Raw genomic sequence first — 23956 nt, 5'->3', positions numbered from 1 at the left:
CTAGAAATTTTTGTGCCCTTTCAAAGCACTTGACATCAGGAATAATGCCCAGAGCAACACTTTGATCCATGTGCAATTGAAATGGTGGACTTTTTCCACTGTGATAATTGTGGCCATTTGTAAAGTTCCTTCTGGAAACTCTGGTACTGTATCAAATAGATCATCTGCTGATGCATCTTTTAATCAAAACCAATGGATAGTGTAGTTCTTTGTCATTGTAACATAAATTTTCTAACAGACCCACATCATTAAGCTGATCTTTAACACCTGATTTGTTCTTTTAACCTAGTAGTGGTAGTTAATTTCTCTGCCAGAGTCACTGCCAGTTCCAGCACACTAATCGATAACATCTTTGTAGACAGTGATAAAACTGACAACATAATCATAGCGTGTAGGCTTTCACGGCCGGTGTCTTCAGTAATTAAAACTTCCGGGCTAAAAGGCCATGGTCCAATAGTAGAAATACTTCTCCCTGACATTTTGTTGCCAGCTGCGGGCAACATCATCTGAGGTGAGTCTACGACTGGCTGCTAGGCTGTGGAGGTCCTGTTTATATAGAGTGTGTAGAGAGTGCCACCACTCGTCATGTGTTGTCAACAGTAAAACTATCTCTGGCTGGCATCATTACTCTCGATCGAAGGTAATCGATTGTCACATCTTTGGTACAAAGTCAATCGGCATATCTTATCTAACTTCAAACCTTCTTCTTTCCTGTTAAAATTATTGTGGTGTTTAAAAATCTCTACAGCCTCTCTATATGTACGTGCATAATAATGCGATGTCTTAGCTAGCACCCTCGTCTCACTAAATTTTATTTCATGGTCACCCATTTCAAAAACACGTTCCACATAGCCGATTTGTCCATGTTGCCCAGTCAACAGTTCCTTTTATGTTCAGTTAGGTGAGTATTAATACTTCTTTTTGTGATTCCAATGTAAACCTTCCCACAACTACACGGAATCTTATACACACCAGGAGTAGCTAAAGGGTGTCATGCATCTTTCACCGATCTAAAGCATTCACTAATCTTCTTGATGGGTCTGAAGATTGTTTCAACTCTAAAATTGGCCAGCACTTTCCCAATATGGTCCGTAATATTGTGGATGAATGGAAGAAAAACTTTCCCCACCGATGGTTGTTGTTGTTGCACGTTTTCGAACATTTTTATTCTGGGATGGAGTGCTCGATCTATCTCCTTTCCAGCGTACCCAGAAGTATCAGTACTTGCCTAACTGAACAGAAAAGGAACTGTCGACTGGGACACACGGACAAATTGGCTGTAGCGGAACATGTTTTTTAAGTGTCTGACCATGAAATAAAATTTAGTGACACAAGCGTGCTAGCTAAGACATCGCATTATTATGCACGTATATATAGAGAGGCTGTAATAATTTTAACAGGAAAGAAAAAGGCTTGAAGTTAGATAAGATATGGCGATCGACTTTGTACCAAAGATGTGACAATCGATTACCTTCAATCGAGAGTAATGACGCCAGCCAGAGATAGTTTTACTGTTGACAACACGTGACGAGTGGTGGTACCTTCTACATGCTCTATATAAACAGGACCTCCACGGCCTAGCAGCCAGTCGTAGACTCACCTCAGATGATGTTGCCCACAGCTGGCAACGAAACGTCAGGGAGAAGTATTTCTACTATTGGACCATGGCCTCTTAGCCCGCAAGTTTTAATTACTGAAAACTGACAACATTTCTGTTGGACAGGTCAAAAGTTGCCTTTCTGACCAGGATGGGCAAATGTTGAGTCACTACCCACAGCATATCTCAGATGCTGTGAGACCCTACTGGTGAACAAGCAGGCTCACAAATGATGTTACAATTCAGAAGTTTAAACTCTACCCTCAGGAAGTTGATTGGGCACCTGTTTATTAAGAACCTGATACCAATATCTAAATGTAATATGTTTAGTGATGAAATTGCATATGCCTGCTCATATAACATAATGCACAACACACTAGGTTATGAGACAGGAAGCTGAACCACACCAGGATCAAACCCATATGGTAGATTACTGAACATGGTTGGTCCACCAGACTGCCTGAGTGTGATTTTCAGGTGGTTTCTATACTCATTTAGGCAAATGCTGGACTATTCCCCACTTTCAATCTGAAAAAAATATTATACACAAAAAATTAAAATACAGTCATACACAGAACATAGTTTATACAATGCACAGACAACTGGTACATCCAGCTTTACTTCAGATAAATGGCAACAGAAAAGGGATTTGATCACACAGTTGAAATAATATACATATGCCAAATCCTGAGTGCAGCAGCAACGAAAAGAACGAAAGAAAGAAAGCAATGAAATTGCACTTTTGCTTCAAAATAAATTCTCAAGAAGAATCTACAAACTACACAACAAATAATTACATGAGAGCCATGGATAAGTTTTTGCATCAAAATGTCCTGTAGAAGGAAATGAGAACAATACAATGAATGCAGATCTTAAAATAACGCTACTAAACAAAAGAACTTCTACAACATGAATTGTAAGATTCTAAACAAGGTGACTGAAAAAGCTAAAGCGATGAAATTGATCAATCAGGTAAAAAAATCAACAGGATATGCAATCCTTCCTTGTTTATACATATAAATCAGGATGTATGTGTATATGTTTAGCAAATCCTCCTAAACCAAACTAAATATCCATACTACCCTATGACAATCAGCACTGTGGGGTTGTAAATTCCTACTTCCTTAGAAGCAGAGATATTGAAATAAAAGGGTTTTCTACCCCTGACATGTATGCTGCCGTGCACAACATGTGTGTTGTGAGGTCAGAATCAGGAAGTCTTGCAGAGTTACATGTGTGAATGTGCATGGTAGAGCACAGAGAGGAAATGGTTACTGAGAGAGGATGAGGTGGATACAGAAAAGTGGGAAGAGGGGATGAACAGAGAGAGGCACAGAAGAATGTGATGGACAGACAGAGGGATGAGGATGGAATGAAGAGAGAGGGACGGGTAGATGAGATGGACAGAGAGAGTAAGGAGGAGAAGATGGAGGGGAGAGAGAGGGGGGGGGGAGGGAGGGGGGGGAGAGAGAGAGAGAGAGAGAGAGACAGAGAGAGAGAGAGAGAGAGAGAGAGAGAGAGAGAGAGAGAGAGAGAGAGAGAGAGAGAGGGAGGGAGAGGGAGGGAGGGAGGGAGGGAGGGAGGGAGGGAGGGAGGGAGAGAGAGAGAGAGAGAGAGAGAGAGAGAGAGAGAGAGAGAGAGAGAGAGAGGAGATGGGCACTACAGTCTGAAACCGCGCGACTGCTACGGTCGCATGTTCGATTCCTGCCTCAGGGACTGATATGACCTCAGAAGTTAAGTCCCATAGTGCCCAGAGCCATTTGAACGATTTGTGAAGGTTGGTGAAGGAGGAAAGGACTGAGGTGGGAGGAGGAATGTATGGTCAGATAACAGATAAAGGGGGGCAGTGGAGTTGGACAGAGAGAGTGAGGTGGAAGACATGGGCAGATAGAGGTGGGAGGATGAGGTGGACTAAGAAAAGGGGAGATGAAGAAGTAGACAAGGAGAGGGGGGGTGGGGGGTGGAGGAAGTGTGTGCAGCATATCAGTCTCAAATGCTAACCTGGGTGAAGCTGCAGGAATATATACAGGGTGGTCCATTGGTAGTGACCGGGCCAAATATCTCACAAAATAAGCATCAAACAAAAAAACTACAAAGAATGAAACTCATCTAGCTTGAAGGGGGAAACCAGATGGCACTATGGTTGGCCCGCTAGATGGCACTGCCATAGGTCAAACGGTTGTCAGCTGCGTTTTTTAAAATAGGAGCCCCCATTTTTTATTACATATTCGTGTGGTACATAAAGAAATATGAATGTTTTAGTTGGACCACTTTTCTCGCTTTGTGACAGATGGCATTACATAGTCACAAACATATAAGTACATGGTATCATGTAACATTTTGCCAGTGCAGACAGTATTTGCTTCATGATATATTACCCGTGTTAAAATGAACCGTTTACCAATTGCAGAAAAGGTCTATATCGTGTTGATGTATGGCTATTGTGATCAAAATGCCCAACAGGCGTGTGCTATGTATGCTGCTCGGTATCCTGGACGACATCATCCAAGTGTCCTGGATATTTACGTTATTTACTCGCTGTTGAGAGGAATGTCGTTACAGGTATTGCCAAATGCATTGAGTTAACGGACATCATTTTGAGCATTTATTGCATTAATGTGGTATTTACAGGTAATCACACTGTAAAAGCATGCATTCTTAGAAATGATAAGTTCACAAAGGTACAAGTATCACATTGGAACAACTTAAATAAAATGTTCAGACATACCGACATTCTGTATTTTTAATTTAAAAAACCTACCTGTTACCAACTGTTCATCTAAAATTGTGAACCATATGTTGGTGACTATTGCAGGGCCATCTATCACAAAGTGAAAGAAGTGATCCAACTAAAACATTCAGATTTCTTTACATACTACATGAATATGTAATTAAAAATCTGGGTTCCTATATTTAAAAAATGCAGTTGATATCCATTTGACGTATGGCAGCACCATCTAGCGTGCCAACCATAGCGCCATCTGGTTTCCCACTTCAAGCTAGACAAGTTTTGTTCTTTGTAGTTTTTTTGTTTGATGTTATTTTGTGAGATATTTGGCCCGGTCATGATCAATGGACCACCCTGTATATATATGTCTGTAAGAGTATATGTCCAGTATCTCCCCCTATACCACTAGATTGATTTTGACTGCAACAGGTGCACATACTGCTTGCTGTATGAGAATCGGCACTGTGGGGTTAGAACTTCCTAGTTCCCATAGGAGCAGAGATTTGGGCAAAAATTATTTTCTACTCCTGAATTGTAGGCTATCCTGTACAATAAGTATGTGGTGTGTGTACTGGCACGCCTTGCTGGGCTACACATATAGATGGGCACAGCTGAATAAAGATAGATGGGTGAGGAGGTGGATAGTGAGGGGGGGGGGGGGCAGTAGAGGATGAGAGGTTACAAAAAAAGGTGGGAAGAGAAGACGGTCAGACGGAGAAGAGGGAGAAGGTGAGAGAGAGCGAGAGAGAGAGAGAGAGAGAGAGAGAGAGAGAGAGAGAGAGAGAGAGAGAGAGAGAGTCAGGGGAGGAGGGTGGAGAAGACTAAGGGGCTGGAGTGGGAGGAGAATAAGATGGATAGTGAGAGCAGAGAGGGGGGCAGAGGAGATGGACAAAGAGAGTGTGGAGTAGATGGAGGTAGAAGGGAGCAGAGGAGGCAGTCAGAGAGAAGGGCAAGGAGGGTACAGACACTGAGAGGAGGAGCAGGAGATGTGAACAGAGAGGGGAGAAGGAGATGGACAGAAAGAGAGGTGAGAGGGGGGGAGATGCAGAAAAAGTTAGGTAAAAGGTATAGGGGGGTAGTGGGCAGGTGGAAAAGAAAAGAGAGGATAGGAGAAGATAGGCACAGAGAGGGGGAGGAGGATATGGACAGAGGGGGGATTAGGAAGTTATGTTCAATGAAAGGGGACAGGGGAGATGGACAAAAAGAGGGGGATGGGCGAGATGAAGAGACAGAGTGAGTGGGTAGGAAATGAACAGGCAGAGGTGGAAATACAAGCTGGACAGGGAGATGGGGGAGGAACAAGTGAGCTCACAGAAAGGGGGGTGGGGGAAAAGATGTGTGCAGTATGTTTACCAAACAATGGAAAATCCAGGATAGAATAATGGCAATATAATGAAAAGAATAGATTCCTACTCACCATATACTGAAGATGAGTCACAAACAGAACCTGTCTGTGATTCAACATTTCCACTATATGCTGAGTAGAAGTCTTTCCTTTTCATAATGTATGTGTCAAATGCATATGTAGGTGAAGCTGCAGGGAGAAGGCCAGTGTTATAAAAGTGAGGCAGGCCTCCCTATATTGTCCTGAGCCTCCTCTCACCCTCGCCCCCTCCCCCTCTCCCTCCCTCCCTCCCCCCCACCATACACACACACACACACACACACACACACACACACACACACACAACTATCCAGCTACATTGTGCCAGCTGAACACATGATGCCGGGATTGCATTTTGGCAAGTACATTGAGCTGAGAGATTGTGTTGGGTGGGGTGAGTAGTGACAGAAAGAAACAGGAAGTAAGTGGAGAGGTTGGGGAGGGGTAGCTAGCACCTCTAAAGGTGCAGTCAGTGTGTGGGAGAATGCAGGATTGGGGGGGGGGGGGGGGGGGGGGAGGCTTGGCATCAGTTATAGGGACCATGGCCTCCCCCAACCCCTTGTCACAGGAGTCATATCCCTATGGAAGACTCAGATGCACCCACTCATCACATACTACTTTTGATAAAGTGATGTTATTTCCTGTAACACCAGAGATTTTAAGAATGCCAGTGTCACATTAAACAATAAACATTCATCTGGGTTTGACAATATCTGAAGCAAGTTACTGAAAATCTACTCTGATGATGTAGAATATTGAACAATATTCTTAATTTAGCAATGTACCGATGATGAAATATGTCACTGTTAAACACCTTCCAAAAAGGGGGATGTATCAGATGTAATAATTACAGATTGATTTCATTTCTTACAGTGTTTCCAAAAATAGCCAAAAATGTGTTGCATGTTAGGACTGTCAAACACCAGGGACACTTCAATATTTTAAAGAAAAGACAATTTGGTTTTCAAGAGAATATATCAACTAATCAAATGAATTCACATTGTGAAGGATATCTTAAGAGTTTGTAAGCAAGAACAGTTCAGCTCCAGTGTTTTCTGTGATCTGACTAAAACCTTTGATTGTGTGGTCCACCAACTAATATTAGGTAAAGCATTGTAATAGGACATCAAGGCCTCATTAAGTAATCTGCTAAAATCCTGTCTTACTAACAGGACGCTAAACTAATTTTGGAAGAGGTGAACTGCAAATTGGGAGTAGTGGAAGCATCAGACTAGGGCATTATTCATCAGAATCCATCAGGTTTCTATCCTTGGTCCTTTATTGTTTCTGATTTATGCTAATAATCTACCTGCAGCTGTGAACAGTGTTGAGTAAAAATTTATCATGTTTACAGATGACACCAGGATTGTAACAGAAAATTTGTCAAACACGGTCTCCAACATTTTATGAAAAGTCATTAACTGCCACCCTAAGCAAGAGAAATTTAAGGTTGCTTGGATCAAGTTACAAAGACACAGAGAAATACTCAATGACACAGAATGAGAAGGAAGGCATGATTGTTGATTGTTGGGGACTGCACCAGACAAGATTTGAAAACCTGAGAGCTCAAAGTTGGAATATAGGATAATAAGCAAGACAGAGATTACTTACGAAACTTCATTCAAGAGTTAATAAGAGCAGAAAGCTACGTGTATTTTATGTGGTAGAGGTGGAAGGTTGGGAAAAGTAGGCAAGTCAGAGCACAACAGATACAGAAAACTAAAAGTGGGTGAAGAAAAGAACAGTTACTGAGAAGAAGTGCTGAAAGCAAAGACATTAACATAAATTAAAGCCAGGTGTGCAGCAAGAACCAAGGATGTATTGTAATGCCACTTCCCACCTGTGGAATTCTGAGACACTGTTGCCAGGGGGAAGAATCCAGATGGCATGTGTGGTGAAACAGGCACCAACGTCATGACTGTCACGTCATAAAGCATGCTCAGCAACAGGATATTGTGTGTTACCATTATATACCCTCTGTCTATGTCTGTTCATCATAACTAATAACATGGTGGAAGTATTACCAACATAAAAGGCCACACAGTGTTTATAACAGCTGGTACATGACGTGTCATTCACAGGTCACCTCCCTGTGACAGTGTATGTCTTGCTAGTTACAGGGTTGGTATAGGTGGCACTTGGAGGATGAATGGGAAATTCTTACAGGTGGATGGTCACAGGACTAGGAGGGAAAGGGTGCAGAAGGAGTGTGTGTCTGACCAGAATACTGTGGAGATTGGACAGGGGGGGGGGGGGGGGGGAGCATCAAAAAGCTATTCTAGGTGTGGTGGGCAAAATGTTAGACAGAATAGACTTCATATCAGGGTATGATTTTAGAAGTCATAGCCTTGTAAAAGTACCTGATTAATACATACAAGACCAGGACAACACTGAGTGAATAGAGATATATACTTAAGCTGTTATTTTGGAGGGGCCAGCAGTACCAGAACTGGATATGGTAGCCCGGGAAATCTGCTTTTGAGCTAGACTGGTGGGATAATTACGTCCAGTGAAGACTGAGGTGAGAATGGTATTGTATTGGTGTAAAGAGCCTACACCTGAACAAATATGTTTGCCTCAAATTCCAAGGCTGTATGGGAGGAAACATTTGATATAGAAAGGATGACAACTGTCGAAATGTAAGTACTATTGTTTGTTAGTAGATCTAATGTGAAGAGAAGTGTGTAGCTGATCCTAGGCAAGGATGAAGTCAAGATCAAGGAAAGTGGCATGGGATACAGACTAGGATCATGTGAAATTTAGTTGGCAGAATGTATTTTAGAGATTACAAAAATTTTAAAAGGCCAGCCTCACCTTGAGTCCATATGGAAAAGATGTCATCAATGTGTAGCAATCGTACAGTAATAACCTGTACTTCCGTGCATACCTATGTATATGTCTTTGCTATATTTATGATTTTTGGGTCTGCTTTGCCAGAGAGTTGGAGGAGTTGAGTGTTTACTCTTGCACTGTGATGTTAACCTGTGAACGTTATCCAAATAAATCGTTATTGTGCTGTAAGAAGTTGGTTTATGGGACTCAATACCTACCAAAACTCTACAAATGTATCCAAACGATACTATGTGCTGAAAGCTTAAGGATCCCAGAAAAGCCTCCTATAACAGACCCAAGAAAAGGCTGGCATAGGAAGAAACCATCATTGTTCCCATGGCCAAGCCTCTGAACTGTTTTATCTCTGATGTGTGCCCCTCAGAGTGGGTAAGCATAAAGTTGATTAAGGTGAGCAGCAAGGGATCAAGTGGATGCTGATCAAGGTAATTTTCAGCAGCAGACAGATCATGTACATGGAGGATGTTTGTATGAAGGGAGCTGGCATCAATGGTGACAAGCAAAGTGTGTGATGGGAGTGGGATGGGCACAGATTCCAGGTGGTCTAGGAAATGGTTGGTGTCATTAAATACAAGAGGGAAGTCTTTGTACTATAGACTGTAAATATTGATCAACTAAGGTAGATATATGTTCATTGTGTGCTTCAAAGCCAGAAACTGTGGGGTGGCCAGGATGATTAGGTTTGTGGATTTTAGGAGGAAGGTAAATGTAAATGTCATGTGACTAGGGCCTGATGAAGGGTAGACCATTCGCCGGGTGCAAGTCTTTCAATTTGATGCCACTTCACGCGGGATTAGCCGAGCGGTCTCAGGTGCTGCAGTCATGAACTGTGCAGCTGGTCCCGGCAGAGGTTTGATTCCTCCCTCAGGTGTGGGTGTATGTGTTTGTCCTTAGGATAATTTAGTTTAAGTAGTGTGTAAGCTTAGGGAGTGATGACCTTAGCAGTTAAGTCCCATAAGATTTCACACACATTTGAACATTTTTGACGCCACTTCGGTGACTTGCACATCGATGGGGATGAAATGATGATGATTAGGACTACACAACACCCAGTCCCTGAGTGGAGAAAATCTCTGACCCAGCCGGAAATCGAACCTGGGCCATTAGGTAGACATTCTGTCATGCTGACCACTCAGCTACTGGGGGCAGACAGGAAGAAGGTAAAAGGCAGTGATAGGTGGTTTGGATGTGGTAACAAGTTCTATGGATTGAGGTATTAGTCCCTTTGAGGGTCTAAGGTTTTAAGGAAGGAGCTATAGATGATGTACTTAGAAGTGTCAAACAGCTGGTGTAGAACCTTGCTTATATATTCCCATCGGTCAAGTACCATAGTAGTAGAATGCTTTTCACTGGGAGGATAACGATGGAGTCAGCAGTTACTAGGGACTGAAGAGCCTGGAATTCTGGAGAGGACAGGTTAGGGTAATGTTGTAGGGACCTGAGAAATGGTTGTGTAGCAATACTGAATGTTACAAAATCTTGAAAGGCTTATAAGGAGTGTTTCTGAGTTAGTGGTGGCAGGTCAAGTTGGAGTTGTACGTCCAAGGGAGAGTCAGATTCCCTGTTGAAAGGTTTTGTGATTGGGTTGCACAGTGATATTTCCAGTTGACATTATGTGTGAAGGAAAATAGGTCCTTCACTAAAGCAGCATGATTATGTGCGGGTTTAGAGCAGAAAATGAGACACTTGCATAATACATGCAATTCAGGATAGGACTGTGTATTAGATGACTGGCTGAGAACACTGTAACTTTGTTGCTAGTTCTTGTGATCATGAGTTGATCCATCATGCTTATTTCCCTATCTTCCACCTTTAAACTCCCAGGTTTTCAAATCTCATCCAATGCAGTCCCCAATAATTGGCCTTTCCTTCTCATCCCATCTAGTAAGACTTCCCTGCCATTGGATTCTGGTCAGCTTTTCCAAACTCTCCCCATTTTCCCAACCCCACCAGCCCTTATTTTATAGGAACACTTTGTTGCCCATCTGTCTGTCTGTCTGACCATTAAGAACCTTTTACTTAAGAACCATTAGATATACCGAGTCCAAAATTATGTCACATACTAAGATCTATGGTCCCTCGGCAGTGTAAACAAATTAAGCTTCTAAGTAAATGCAAACAAAAGATACCACCGTTTAGATCACATATTTTGATACTCGCAAACCCACACATCAAAACCTATAGCATACTCTTGTTGACCTAGAAGCATGAAATTTGGCAAGAAACAAGGTTTCACAGAACAAGTAATGGGAAAAAATCCATATATTGTTAATTTGTAATTGTATTATTTGTTTGACATTTTTTATCTGACTATCTGTCTGTCCAACTGTTATGAACCTTTTTTTCTCAGGAACTGATAGACATATACTGTTGAACTTTATGTCACATAGTAAGGTCTATCTTTCCTTGGCAGTGTGAAAAGTTTAAGTTTGTAAGTCAGTGTATTTAAAAGATACAGCCATTTATGGCACATATTTTGGTACTCACAAACTCACTCATCAAAACCTATAGTGCAGTTCCTATTGACATAGAATCATTAAATTTGGCATGAAGCAAGGTTTCACAGAAGAAGTAAAGCCAAAAGACCTGAAAATTTCTAATTTGTAATTATATCACACGAAAGTCATTGAATTCCCAGGACTAATATCTTGGACAGTAGCAATATTGATACCAGACAAAAATTGTAGAGATTCTTGTTTCCCAGGATGGATGAACTATCTACACACATAACTAAGTTTGTACAGAACCCACAGAGTGCGAGTCCTGCTTACACCTGGTAAATTTTATATAAATGATCTGCATGTGTATCTATACTCTGCAAACCACCATGAAGTGTATGGCAGAGGGTATTTACCATTGTACCAGCTGTTAAGAGTTTCTTCCCATTCCATTCATGTATGGAGCATGTAATTATTCTACTCTTATTCTCGTGATCCCTATGTGAGTGATACAAATGGAGTTGTAGTATATTCCTAGAGTCATCATTTTACATCGGTTCTTGAAACTTCGTTAATAGACTTTCTTGGGATGGTTTACATCTATCTTCAAATGTCTTCCAGTTCGGTTTCTTCAGTATCTATGAGACACTCTCCTATGGATTCAACAGATCTGTGACCATATGTGTTGCCCTTCTCTGTATATATTCAATATCCCCAGTTGGTCCTATTTGGTACAGGTCCCACGCACTTTAGCAATATTCTAGAGCTGGTCACATGAGTGATTTGTAAGCCATCTCCTTTATAGACTGATTGCACTTCCCCAGTATTCTACTAATAAACCAAAGTCTATCACATGATTTACCCAAGACTGAACCTATGTGATCATTCCATTTCATATCTCTACTAAGTCTTATAACCAGGTATTTATGTGAGTTGGCTGATTACAACAGCGATTCATTGCTATTACAATCATAGGATGTATGTTTTTTTTTCCTTTTGTGAAGAGCACAGTTTTACATTTCTGAACATTTAAAGCAAGTTGCCAATATCTGCACCACTCTGAAATGTTCTCAAGATCTGAGTGAATATTTACATATTGTCTTTCAGACATACTTCATTACTGATAGGTGCATCATCTGCAAAAAGACTAAGGTTATTATTAATACAGTCTGCTAGGTCATAAATATATAGTGTGAACAGCAAGGGTTCCAACACACATCCGTGGGACACACCTGACGTTACTTCTCTATCTGACAATGACTCTCCATCCAAGAAAACATGCTGCAACCTTATAACATGCTGCGACCATCTTACCAAAAAGGTCCTCAATTCAATCACAAATTTCACTTGATGCCCCTTATGATTGTACTTTGGACAGTAAGTGTAGGCATGGTACTGAGTCAGATGCTTTTCAGGAATAAAAATATACTGCATCTACCAGACTCCCTTCATCCAAAGCTTTCAGTGTGCCACGTGAGAAAAGTACAAGTTGGGTTTCACATGACTGAAGTTATCGGAATCCATACAGTTGGCGTTGAAGGATGCCATTTTGTTCAAGATATCTCATTATGTTTGAGCTCAGAATATGTTCTAAGGTTCTACTACAAATTGATGTCAAGGATATTGTACTGTAGTTCAGTACCCTTCTACTAGATAGGTGAGACCTGTGCATTTTTCCAAGTACTTGGCATAGATTTTTGTTCAAGAGATCTACAATAGATTACAGTTGGGAAGAGGTGCTAACTCAGCTGCAAATTCAGTATAGAATCTGACAGAGATTCAATTGGGCTGTGGAACTTCATTAAATTTTAATTATTTCAGATATTTCTCAACACGACTGACACTAAAAACTTGTTTCATTCTTCTTTTCAGCGGTCTGAGGATTAAATTGGGGCAATTCTTATGGGTTTTCCTTTGTACAAGAACGTTTGAAAACAGTTAAGCAAGTCAGCTTTTGCTTTGCCGTCCTCAACTTCAGTTCCTGTCTCATTCTCTAGTCACTAAACACTAACTCTGGCGACACTAACAGCCCTTACATATGAGCAGAATTTCTTTGGGTTTTATGAAATATCATTTGACAATATTCTGTCACAACAGTCATTGAAGGCATTAGGCATTGCTCTCATGACAGCAAAATGTGTTTCATTCAGCATCGCTCTGTCAACAGGCCTATGCTTTGTTTTACACCTATTATGCAGTAATCTCTATTTCTTTAGCAGTTTCTTTAGAGTTATTGTATGCTATGGAGGTTCCCTCCGATTATGAACCAATCTATGAGTATATATGAGGGTTGTCCACAAAGTAAGTTCTGTTGGTTAAATATCAAATGTGTACAGATACAAAAAAAAAAATATTTACTGTACAAAACTCTACAACTGTTAAACTACTTTTCTCCATAGCTTCTGAAATTTTGTAGGCACTTGTCATAGTGTGGCACAAGTTTTTGTATGCCTTCTTCATAGAAGGTTGCCACCTGTGTATTCAACCATGTGGTAACATGTTCTTTCAGTTTGTCATCATCATTGAAGTGTTGACCACCAAGGACAGATTTTAGGTGTAAGAAGAGATGAAAGTTGCTAGGAACGAGATCTGGGCTGTACGGAGGATGATCAAACGCATCCCAGTGAATTTCCCGCAAGAGTTGTTTGGTCACATTTGCCGTGTGAGGTTGGGCATTACCGTCCTTCATTGAACAGTCAGACCAATCTTCCAACTATTGAATCATTTGTAGCACTTTGTCTGTAAACCTCGCAGGTTTACCAATGAATTTCCTTTGGTTTAAATTTCTTTGAATTTAGAAAATGAATCACAGATCTGATTTCAGACGTGACGGCATGTTTGATTATGGCTGACATTATAAAGAAGCACTACAAAGCACATGTTGGCAGCAGCAATCTGAAAATGGTGTGCATGTCTTCTCCTTGAGTCAGAGCACCTGCCGCACATGCTCGGAACTGCGATCATAGCAATGCCGTGGATAGAAATAGAAATGGAACTTTCTTTGTGGATGACCCTCCTATCTGTTAAGTGCATGGTTAACTATTCTTTTAAACCTGAACCACAGTTCCTCTATGTGCTCCTGACCTGTGTGAAAATTTCATTTTTCTCATTGAGATATGACATTACTGATTTTTTTATCTAGTTTACATATAAATATCTTTCTACTTGGTTTAGCTATCCTTTGTATTTCAGTAATCATTGTTGCCACAAATGCATCATAGTCACTGATACCAGTTTTGATATGGACATCCTCAAGGAGGTCAGGTTTGTTGCCATTAGATCAAATATATTTCCATCATGGGTGGGGCTCCTAACTCTCTGTTGTAGGCAGTTTTCAGAGAAGGCTTTTAATAATGTTTCACAGGATGTCTTATCACACCCACGACTAACAAAACTGTTATTTTACCAATAAATTGTTGGATGATTGAAGTCTCCACAGATAATTACAATATGTATTGGGGAACTTACGTACAAGTGAAGTGGGGTTTCTTTAAAGTTTTCCACTACATAAGAAGATGAGTCTGGTGGGCAGTAGAAGGATCCAATTATCATTTTATACTGACCCCTGATAGAGTCTTTCCAAAACAATTCTCACATGCAGCTTCAGTTTCTATCTCGGTAGCTTAGAATTTCTTGTGTACTGTGACGAATACACCACCTTCATTCCCATTAGCTATCTTTTTTATATAACTTCAATTTTCCCCAAAAATCTCACTGCTGTCGATTTCAGTTTGCAACCAGCTTTCTGTGCATAATATTATATGAGCCTCACTGTGTTTTGTGACCACTTCAAACTCAGGCAGTTTGTTGTGAATGCTTCAGCAGTTAACCATTAGGATTTTAATACTCTCAACTTTGGGGACATTTCATTTGAGCTTACACTGATACTTTTGAGTTTCATACAGCTATCGTTATCTCCCAGCGAATGGAGAGCTGCCTAACCTAAAAAACCCTTGTGTGCGCCCCACACAGAGTCTGCTACCTTAGTTGCAGCCTCTGGTGTGTAGTGCACTGATACATTTAGGGGGCCCTACAGTTCCCAAACCTATGGTGCAAGTTGAGAAGGTCACAGCCTAACAGTCCTTCCACTCATCTCAGAACCAAAGGGCCATGATCAGTTCTGGGGATAATGCTCCAAATTGTGAGCTTCTTTGGAACTCAATGCATAAGGCTGGTCTTTTCAGACCTCTCTACCAGTCACTGTAATGAGACAAGCATGACCGCAGATGACAGGCATCATATGTTCCAATGTGTCCCACAATCTGCAGTTGGTTAACCTGTTCCCTTAGTGGCTGCTGGAATAGCCACTTAAACATGTTGAATGAGGCCCCAAGGCATACACACTGAGTGCACATGGTGTCCTTTCCTGTCCATTGCTGCTATTTCCATAAGGGTACCATGATCTGCCATCATATATCCAAGTCTCCAAAAAACTCTGCCTGACAAAAGAAGTGAATATGACATGGTTGAATGTCAATGGAACTTTGTACATACACACCATCTGCAGATGTGTAAATGGGTAGACTTAGAATTCTTTGTGACAGACATAACAGCCACAGAGTGCATTAGTGTTGTTCGCGTTTAGTGTTTTTACCAGGCCTGATACAGAACTTAAAGCGCATGAACAGTGTCAGATGCTGAGTGAAGGACATAGAGATTCTGCATGTTCATGTGAGGTGGCATTACCAGCACCTGACAGAGTTCTGAAAGGAGTGTAATTGTTGCATTGTTGCAGTGCATAGGGATGTGAGGGCAGGCATATTTGTTGTCAAGGTACTGGTCAACCAAACCTGACCACGACATGGGAAGATGACCATATTGTGCACCAAGAACACTGTTAACCCTTCATGCCTGCTCCTGCCATCGAAGCGAGAGTAATGGACCCCCCACAATATTCTGTCTCATCCCACAAAATTGTTTGGAGACCAGCTGCAGGTAGAATAGGAAATTACCATCTCATACATTGGTTGCCATTTCCACTACAACACAGACACTATGTTTGGACTGTTATCATGGCTGGGAAGCATGGACTGCTAATGAATGGCATTACACTGTGATCAGCAATAAATCACAGTTGTGCAATATTGTGGGCCACCACCATAGGTGAGCATTTGACATGTCCTATATTACATGTACATTTACTGTACACGATGTGATCTTACAGGATCAAATAAAATTCAGTTCAATTCAATTCATGACAGCAACTTGGGGAGAGGTCCCAGTCTCCAATGTTTTGGAAAGTCACAGTAGTTTTACTCCTGGTGGTACGGTACGGGGAGCCATCGGATATGACTTCTGGCCATACCTGGTAGTACTTGAAGGATATATGGCAGCACAATGCCACAACATGGACTTCCTGTTCCCTCATGTGTTGTCTCTCATGCAACGGTAAAGTTGTGCCATTTTGCAGCGTAACAGTGCTCATCTACACACAGCAAATGCCTCCAGGTATTGTCTATGTGATACTGATATACTCCCATGGCCAGCAATATCCCCAGATCTATCCCTGGTAGAAGTCTATAGGACCAGCATGGATTTCAACTCCACCTCAGTGCCAGTATACCAGATATCAAGGACCAGTTACCACAATTGTAGGACAGATTGCCTCAGGAGAGGGTAAAATTTCTGTATGACACACTCTCCAATCGAATGAGTGCATACATTCAGGCCAGAGGGGGTGAAACTTCATACTGATCAGTGGGCTTGTATCATCAAGTTATTTGTAAATTTGACTCAGTATTATAATCCCTGAAGTAATGTCATGCATTCTCTGAACCCAGGAAGTTTCACGTATTTTTCCATCTACCCTTCTGCGTGCTACACTTTTCTTTGTCAGGCAGTGTAATTCTGTTTGTTGATGTAAGTATTATTTCTGAGCCTTATGATGAATCTTCAACATACAATAATGTATTTTCTATAATTTTCTTGTATGTTATGACGGCTGATCAACCAAGATAGACTGATTTTTTGTGTAGTTTCCATGATGGTGTCCTATCCAAGCCATGAGTATTTGAAGAGAACAGGTTTTTTGCACAATGTCCATAGGTGGCAGCACTTTCGAATTGGTAGGTTGGTAGTAATGCTCTATTTTGAAGACTCTCTTTGCATTTCACTTACCAAACAGTGGAGGTGATGTGAGAGAAGCAGTACAGCATTATTAAATTCTATGTTCATTTAAACCATGCAGCCACTGAAATATGAAAATCTGTAGCAAGTTTATAGTGAAGATGTACCACCTCATGTAACAGTGTTTAGGGAGTTCAAGGACTTCAAAGAAGGCCAGCTTGTCTGCATTAAACAAGGTGGACCTGGTGTTTTGGCTTCTGCTGTGTCAACATCAATACAGCTTCTGTGATTGTCTATGAGGTTTGGAGGGTAACATCATCTAAACTCAATGAACTGTTGAGAATTCCATACGGCAGAACTAAAACTGTGAGGACAGGTCATGAGTCGGGCTTGGGTAGCTCAGTTGGTAGCGCACTTGCCCGTGAAAGGCAAAGGTCCTGAGTTCGAATATTTATCCGTTTAAGTTGGCAAGCCAATATTGTAGAAAAAATACCAAATATGGAGATGTATGTATATTTACCAAACTAAGTATCAGCTATAAAAGAAGGTAGCTGAATCATTGAGTGTGGAAAATCATTTTCAAGCAGCAGCTGTGCAGTTGAATGAAATACAGGGAAAAGTCATAGTCATAGCAATATACAGACCACCTACTGGTGATGCAGACATATTCTTTAACTTATTAGAAATATTGCTTAACACTCTGTTCACCGATAGAGCCACTGTAGTATTGTGTGGGGACTTCAATATTAATCTTATGAGTGAAAGTAGGCTAAAAGACCAGTTCCTAAATCTGTTACGTACTTTCAACCTGCTTCCACTCGTACACACACCCACAAGAATAACAAATAATACAGTCAGTCTTATTGATAATATATTTTCAAATGTAGGACAAACAGAAGTTGAAGTAACAAATACTGATTTGGGATTATCAGACCACAATGCTCTTGTCCTCAAAATTCCTTCAAGGCCACTGAAAGAGAAAAAAACACACTTCATGTATAAAAGAAATTTTTCTACAGAGAACTATGTAGAATTCATAAATATTCTAACTAATGAGGCTTGGGCAGAATTACTATCCCTAACAAATACAAATGATGCATATAACACATTTTCTTCAATTTTCATGGGATATTTTGAAATGTGTTTTCCAAAAAAGCTGTCAAAAATCAGGTCACATGGCAATACAAAGCCAAGTTCTTTTCCAGAGTCATCATCATCATCATCATCATAATTTAAGACTGATTATGCATTTCAGCATTCAGTCTGGAGCATAGTCCCCCTTATAAAATTCCTCCATGATCCCCTATTCAGTGCTAACATTGGTGCCTCTTCTGATGTTAAGCATATTACTTCAAAATCGTTCTTAACCAAATCCAGGTACCTTCCCTTGGTCTACACTGACTCCTCCTACCCTCTACTGCTGAACCCATGAGTCTCTTGGGTAACCTTGCTTCTCCCATGCGTGTAACATGACCCCACCATCTAAGCCTGGTCGCCCTGACTGCTACATCTATAGAGTTCATTCCCAGTTTTTCTTTGATTTCCTCATTGTGCACACCCTCCTGCCATTGTTCCCATCTACTAGTACCTGCAATCATCCTAGCTACTTTCATATCCGTAACCTCAACCTTATTGATAAGGTAACCTGAATCCACCCAGCTTTCGCTCCCATACAACAAAGTTGGTCGAAAGATAGAATGGTGCACAGATAACTTAGTCTTGGTACTGACTTCCTTCTTGCAGAAGAGAGTAGATCATAGCTGAGTGATCACTGCATTACCTTTGCTACACCTGCTTTCAGTTCTTTCACTATGTTGCCATCTTGTGAGAATATGCATCCTAAGTACTTGAAACTGCCCACCTGTTCTAACTTTGTTCCTCCTATTTGGCACTCAATCCGTTAATATCTCTTTCCCACTGACATTACTTTTGTTTTGGAGATGGTCATCTTCATACCATAGTCCTTACATTTCTGATCTAGCTCTGAAATATTACTTTGCAAACCTTCAATCGAATCTGCCATCACAACTAAGTCATCCGCATATGCGAGACTGCTTATTTTGTGCTCACCTATCTTAATCTCACCCAGCCAGTCTATTGTTTTCAACATATGATCCATAAATAATATGAACAACAGTGGAGCAGGTTGCAGCCTTGTCTTACCCCTGAAGCTACTCTGAACTATGAACTCAATTTACCGTCAACTCTAACTGCTGCCTGACTATCTATGTAAAGACCTTTAATTGCTTGCAAAAGTTTGCCTCCTATTCCATAATCATGTAGAACAGACAATAACTTCCTCCCAGGAGCCCAGTCATATGCCTTTTCTAGATCTATAAAACATAGATACAATTCCCTGTTCCACTCATAACACTTCTCCATTATTTGCCATAAGCTAAAGATCTGGTCCTGACAACCTCTAAGAGGCCTAAACCCACACTGATTTTCATCGAATTTGTCCTCAACTAATACTCACACTTTCCTTTCAAGAATGCCTGAGAAGATTTTACCCACAACGCTGATCAAAGAGATACCTCTGTAGTTGTTACAATCTTTTCTGTTTCCATGTTTAAAGATTGGTGTGATTACTGCTTTCATCCAGTCTGATGGAACCTGTCCCAACTCCCACGCCATTTCAGTTATCCTGTGTAGCCATTTAAGACCTGACATTCCACTGTATTTTATGAGTTCCGACTTTATTTCATCCACCCCAGCCGCTTTATTGCACTGCAATCTACTGACCATTTTCTCCACTTCCTCAAATGTGATACTATTTCCACCATCATTCCTGTCCCGTTGTACATCAAAATCTGAAACACAACTGGCTACAAAGTCTTTCATGACGTATTTCTTGAATAAAAATCTCTCGGTGTACATGCCGCGTCAATTCAAGGGATCAGAAGCCGTCCTTTGCATATAAAAGTCCGAACCTCACTAGTTCACGACAGTCAGTTTTAGCCCTGAGAACGACCATAGAGGTAGTGGTCGAAGCTTGGAGTTTGATCCTGAATTGACGTGGCATGTACACCGAGAGATTTTTATTCTGAAACATTACTGATCGTATTTTCACCTACATTGAGCAACTCTTCAAAATATTCCCTCCATCTGCCCAAGGCATCAACAGGATACACTAGCAGTTTTCCTGACCTGTCCAAAATACTTATCATTTCCTTCTTACCTCCCTTTCGAAGACTTCTAATTACACTCCAGAATGGTTTTCCAGCAACTTTACCCAAGGTCTCCAACCTGTTTCCAAAGTCTTCCCAAAGAAACTTCATGTGTGTCCCAGGGAAGTTTGTTAGAATTCTTTCTATTCATTTTGTATATTGATGACCTGACTGATATATTAATAGTAACCTCAAACATTTCAGAGGTGATGCAGTCATCTATAATTAAGTGCTATCTGATAAAAGCTGCACAAATATTGAATCATTTCTTGATAACATTTCAAATAGCTCCAAATACTGGGCTTTAAATGTTCAAAAATGTAAAATTATATATTTTACAAAATGAAAATTATGTAGTGTCCTATGATTATAATGTCAGTGATCAGTCAATCACACCAAAAACTAGACATAAAAATTGATAGGGATGTAAAATGGGATAATTACATGAGCTCAGTTATAGATTTAGCACATGATAAACTTTGTCTCATTTGTAGGAATCTGAGAAAATACCATCAGTTTACAAGGGAAATTCCTTAAAAATTCATGCATGCCATCCTGTGATATTTCTCCAGTGTATGGGACCCATACCAAAAAGAACCAACAAGGGGCATTGAAAGTATGCAAGGAACAGTGTATGAATGGTTACAGATTTGTCTGACAGTGGGAGAGCATCACAGGAATGGTGAAAAATCTGCGCTGGCAGATGCTTGATTGGTGCCACCTAACCTGTGAAAGCCCATTTAAAGAGTTTCAATAGCTTCAATTGAGGAATGTACGAGTGTCAACAGACTTGGTCTGCTCTGTGCTTGATTATTGCTGTAAGGAAATGTAATATTATTACTCTTTCTTTTCTTATATTATTACACCAACACCTTTCATATATATAATCCACATATTGTCCACAAACATATACAGAATCCTTTGGATGACACCAAACATCAAATCAGAATGTCCAACACAAAATCTCTACATCCAAAAAGTAATAGATTCAGAATGACATTTTGTATGAGTAAACTATTGCCAAGAGTAATGTATTCTCCGAGGGCTTCATGCTTCTCACAAGTAGGCCAGCAGTTCTAGGAGCTTCTATAACAACATCCATCCAGAAACTTTGTCTCACAAAGTAACTACAATTAATGGAAAATCTCATATAAAGATGTGAAACAAATACTAACAAAGAGATAGAGGGGCTGGCCAGTACTTACCTCAGCGCAGTACAGCTGATAGATACACAAAAAACAACCAAAAATTTACATTCCTAGCTTTTAGAATAAATGTTCCTTCATCAGGGAGGAGAGAGGGGAAAGAAAGGGAAGAAGTGAAAGTGGATTTAGTTACTCACAACCCAGGTTATGAAGTAACAGGGAAAGGAAAACAGGGAGGGTAGCAAGGATGGAGGCATGGTTGTCAGAGGGAAGCCAAAGATATTCTACTGTAAGTACTGTGCCAGCTTCAAACCAAAGAGGATGTATACAGGAGTAAAGAGGTATATAGTATAAAGATGTAGGATGAAAAGATGCATGAATGGCTAAAGAGGAAAGGGAAAGAGGAGAAGACTGAAGAGTAAATGGGAGTTAGGTTGTTTAATGTAGGTTCAGTCCAGGGGGATGGCAGGATGAAAGGATGTGTTGGAGTGCAAGTTCCCATCTCCGCAGTTCAGAGGGACTGGTGTTGGGTGGGAGAAGCCAAATGGCACATACAGTGTAGCAGGTTCCTAGGTCCCTAGAATTATGGTGGAGGGCATGCTATATACCTCTTTACTTCTGTATGCATTCTCTTTGGTTTGAAGTTGGCACAGTACTTACAGTAGAATATCTTTGGCTTCCCTCTGACAACCATGCCTCCATCCTTGCTACCCTCCCTGTTTTCCTTTCCCTGTTGCTCCATAACCTGGGTTGTGAGTAACTAAATCCACTTTCCTTCTTCCCTTTCTTTCCCCTTCTCTCCTCCCTGATGAAGGAACATTTATTCCGAAAGCTAGGAACGTAAATTTTCGGTTGTTTTTTGTGTATCTTTCGGCTGTACTGATCTGAGGTAAGTACTGGCCAACCCCTCTATCTCTTTGAAAGTAACTACAATCATATTGAAGACACATGCCATCCCTCTGCGTGATTCTCCAGATGCAAAATAAAATAACATATCCACATAGTATTTGTCCCTCCTGTATATTAACTATTTTATACTTTTCACCCATGAGTATCATAGGGTATGCATTATTCCTCTGGACTGTCATGTAACATCACAAATTCCCCCATTTAGACAAATGATCTCACAGTAAATATATTTATGAGAACACAATTGATTCTGTCTGCACTATAGTTTGACAGTTGTGCCTAAAAAACAGTCTAGGTGGTATTACATTCTGAGTACTTAGAAATTTTAAACTTTCCTACAACACATATGTCATAATTCTTTTGTCTCTTAAACCTCCATTATTTTAACCATCAAACTTAGGTGCTCGTTAAATTTTTATTAATTTCCTATTTAATTATTTATCAAGCTACTACAATAAGGCAGGTTTCCTTCTGCACAACATTGGAGAAAGTCTCAAAAATATCAGTATTTCATTATCATTGAAATTACCTCACACACCTCTGTCCTCAGACATACTTCTCTTACTTCACCAAACATTTCTCCCTTCCCTTATAGAGATAGTGTCCGTGTATACAGGATGTAAATGATAATTGTTTACAATGTGCCACAGTGGTGTAGAGAAAATGGAGACTAACAGTTTGAAACAGGACACTTTTCATTGATCACCTTGGGAAACCACTTCAAATTGGCCTTCAAAGCCCACATAAGCTATAGCAAAGACATATACTTAATTTTTTAAGAAATATTTCTATTTCACAATACTACATTGACCCCAGTAAATAAGCGAGATCTTAAACTCGACAGTTTGTCAAATCTAGAATTAGAAATGGTTTAAAGACATTACCTGTTTCCCATCTGTCTTGTTACAATCCTTACATATTACTATTTTTTCAGTAATGAATATCAAGAAACTATTTTTACAAAAACTATTCATCTGGAGAATGAAATACAGCAGTTAAAGGAACAAGTGGAACAGTTGCGAGTTGAAAAGCTATGCATAATACAACAGTGTGCAGAGGAACTGTCTACTTCAAGATATCTTTTTGAAGAAGCTTTCAACCAACTGATACCAAAAGCCTGCCATTCTGAATATCAAAAATCTGTGAAATTTTCTCTGTGTCCAAGGGATGAAAGTGAAAAGCTCTTCATAAAACAGGAAACCACAGAAGAAACAGCTAAACACTGTTTAGAAGGTACAACAAAGCCATCTGTATGATTTTCTGTGATTGATGTTAGAGTGTGTCACTTACTGCTATAAAGGCGCAAATGGTTTATTCCAATTGCTTGTCTCCATGTTATTTGTTTTCTCAAAATGATTACAGTATTTTACTGGTGTTATCAAAAATAAAATTATCAAAAAGTAAAGATTATGCACTGCACTCTTGTAAATGAAAACTAGACTCACATTATTCTTCAGGAATGTGAAACAAATAAAAACATGCACCACTCTTAATATTCTGTTTTGAAGAACTTCATTTTGTGAACTACATTACCATCATAGTTAAAAGTAAGTTTATGTTAATTATTCAAAGTGAATTCATATTTTAAAAGAGTACAATGAGTGTGCATTACATATTAATAATTGAAATTTTCAACAGAGAAATTTATACTTACCTAATTATATTATTAAGA

The 23956-nt window shown here is 40.2% G+C and overlaps 1 protein-coding gene across 1 annotated transcript in view; it reads left to right on the top strand.

Annotated features, from left to right (window-relative positions):
* The window catches only part of LOC126267847 (myosin-7B-like), a 127204-nt gene extending 103664 nt beyond the window's left edge, over positions 1-23540 (top strand). The window contains exon 8 of the mRNA XM_049973155.1: positions 23219-23540. Coding sequence (XP_049829112.1) covers positions 23219-23540 — 322 coding nt within the window. The remainder of the gene's footprint in view (positions 1-23218) is intronic.
* Positions 23541-23956: the final 416 nt, after the last annotated feature.

Source organism: Schistocerca gregaria, chromosome 4 (assembly GCF_023897955.1).
Source record: "Schistocerca gregaria isolate iqSchGreg1 chromosome 4, iqSchGreg1.2, whole genome shotgun sequence".
NCBI lineage: Eukaryota > Metazoa > Arthropoda > Insecta > Orthoptera > Acrididae > Schistocerca > Schistocerca gregaria.
The sequence above is the reverse complement of the archived record's forward strand: the minus strand, read 5'-3'. Positions and strand labels throughout refer to the sequence as shown.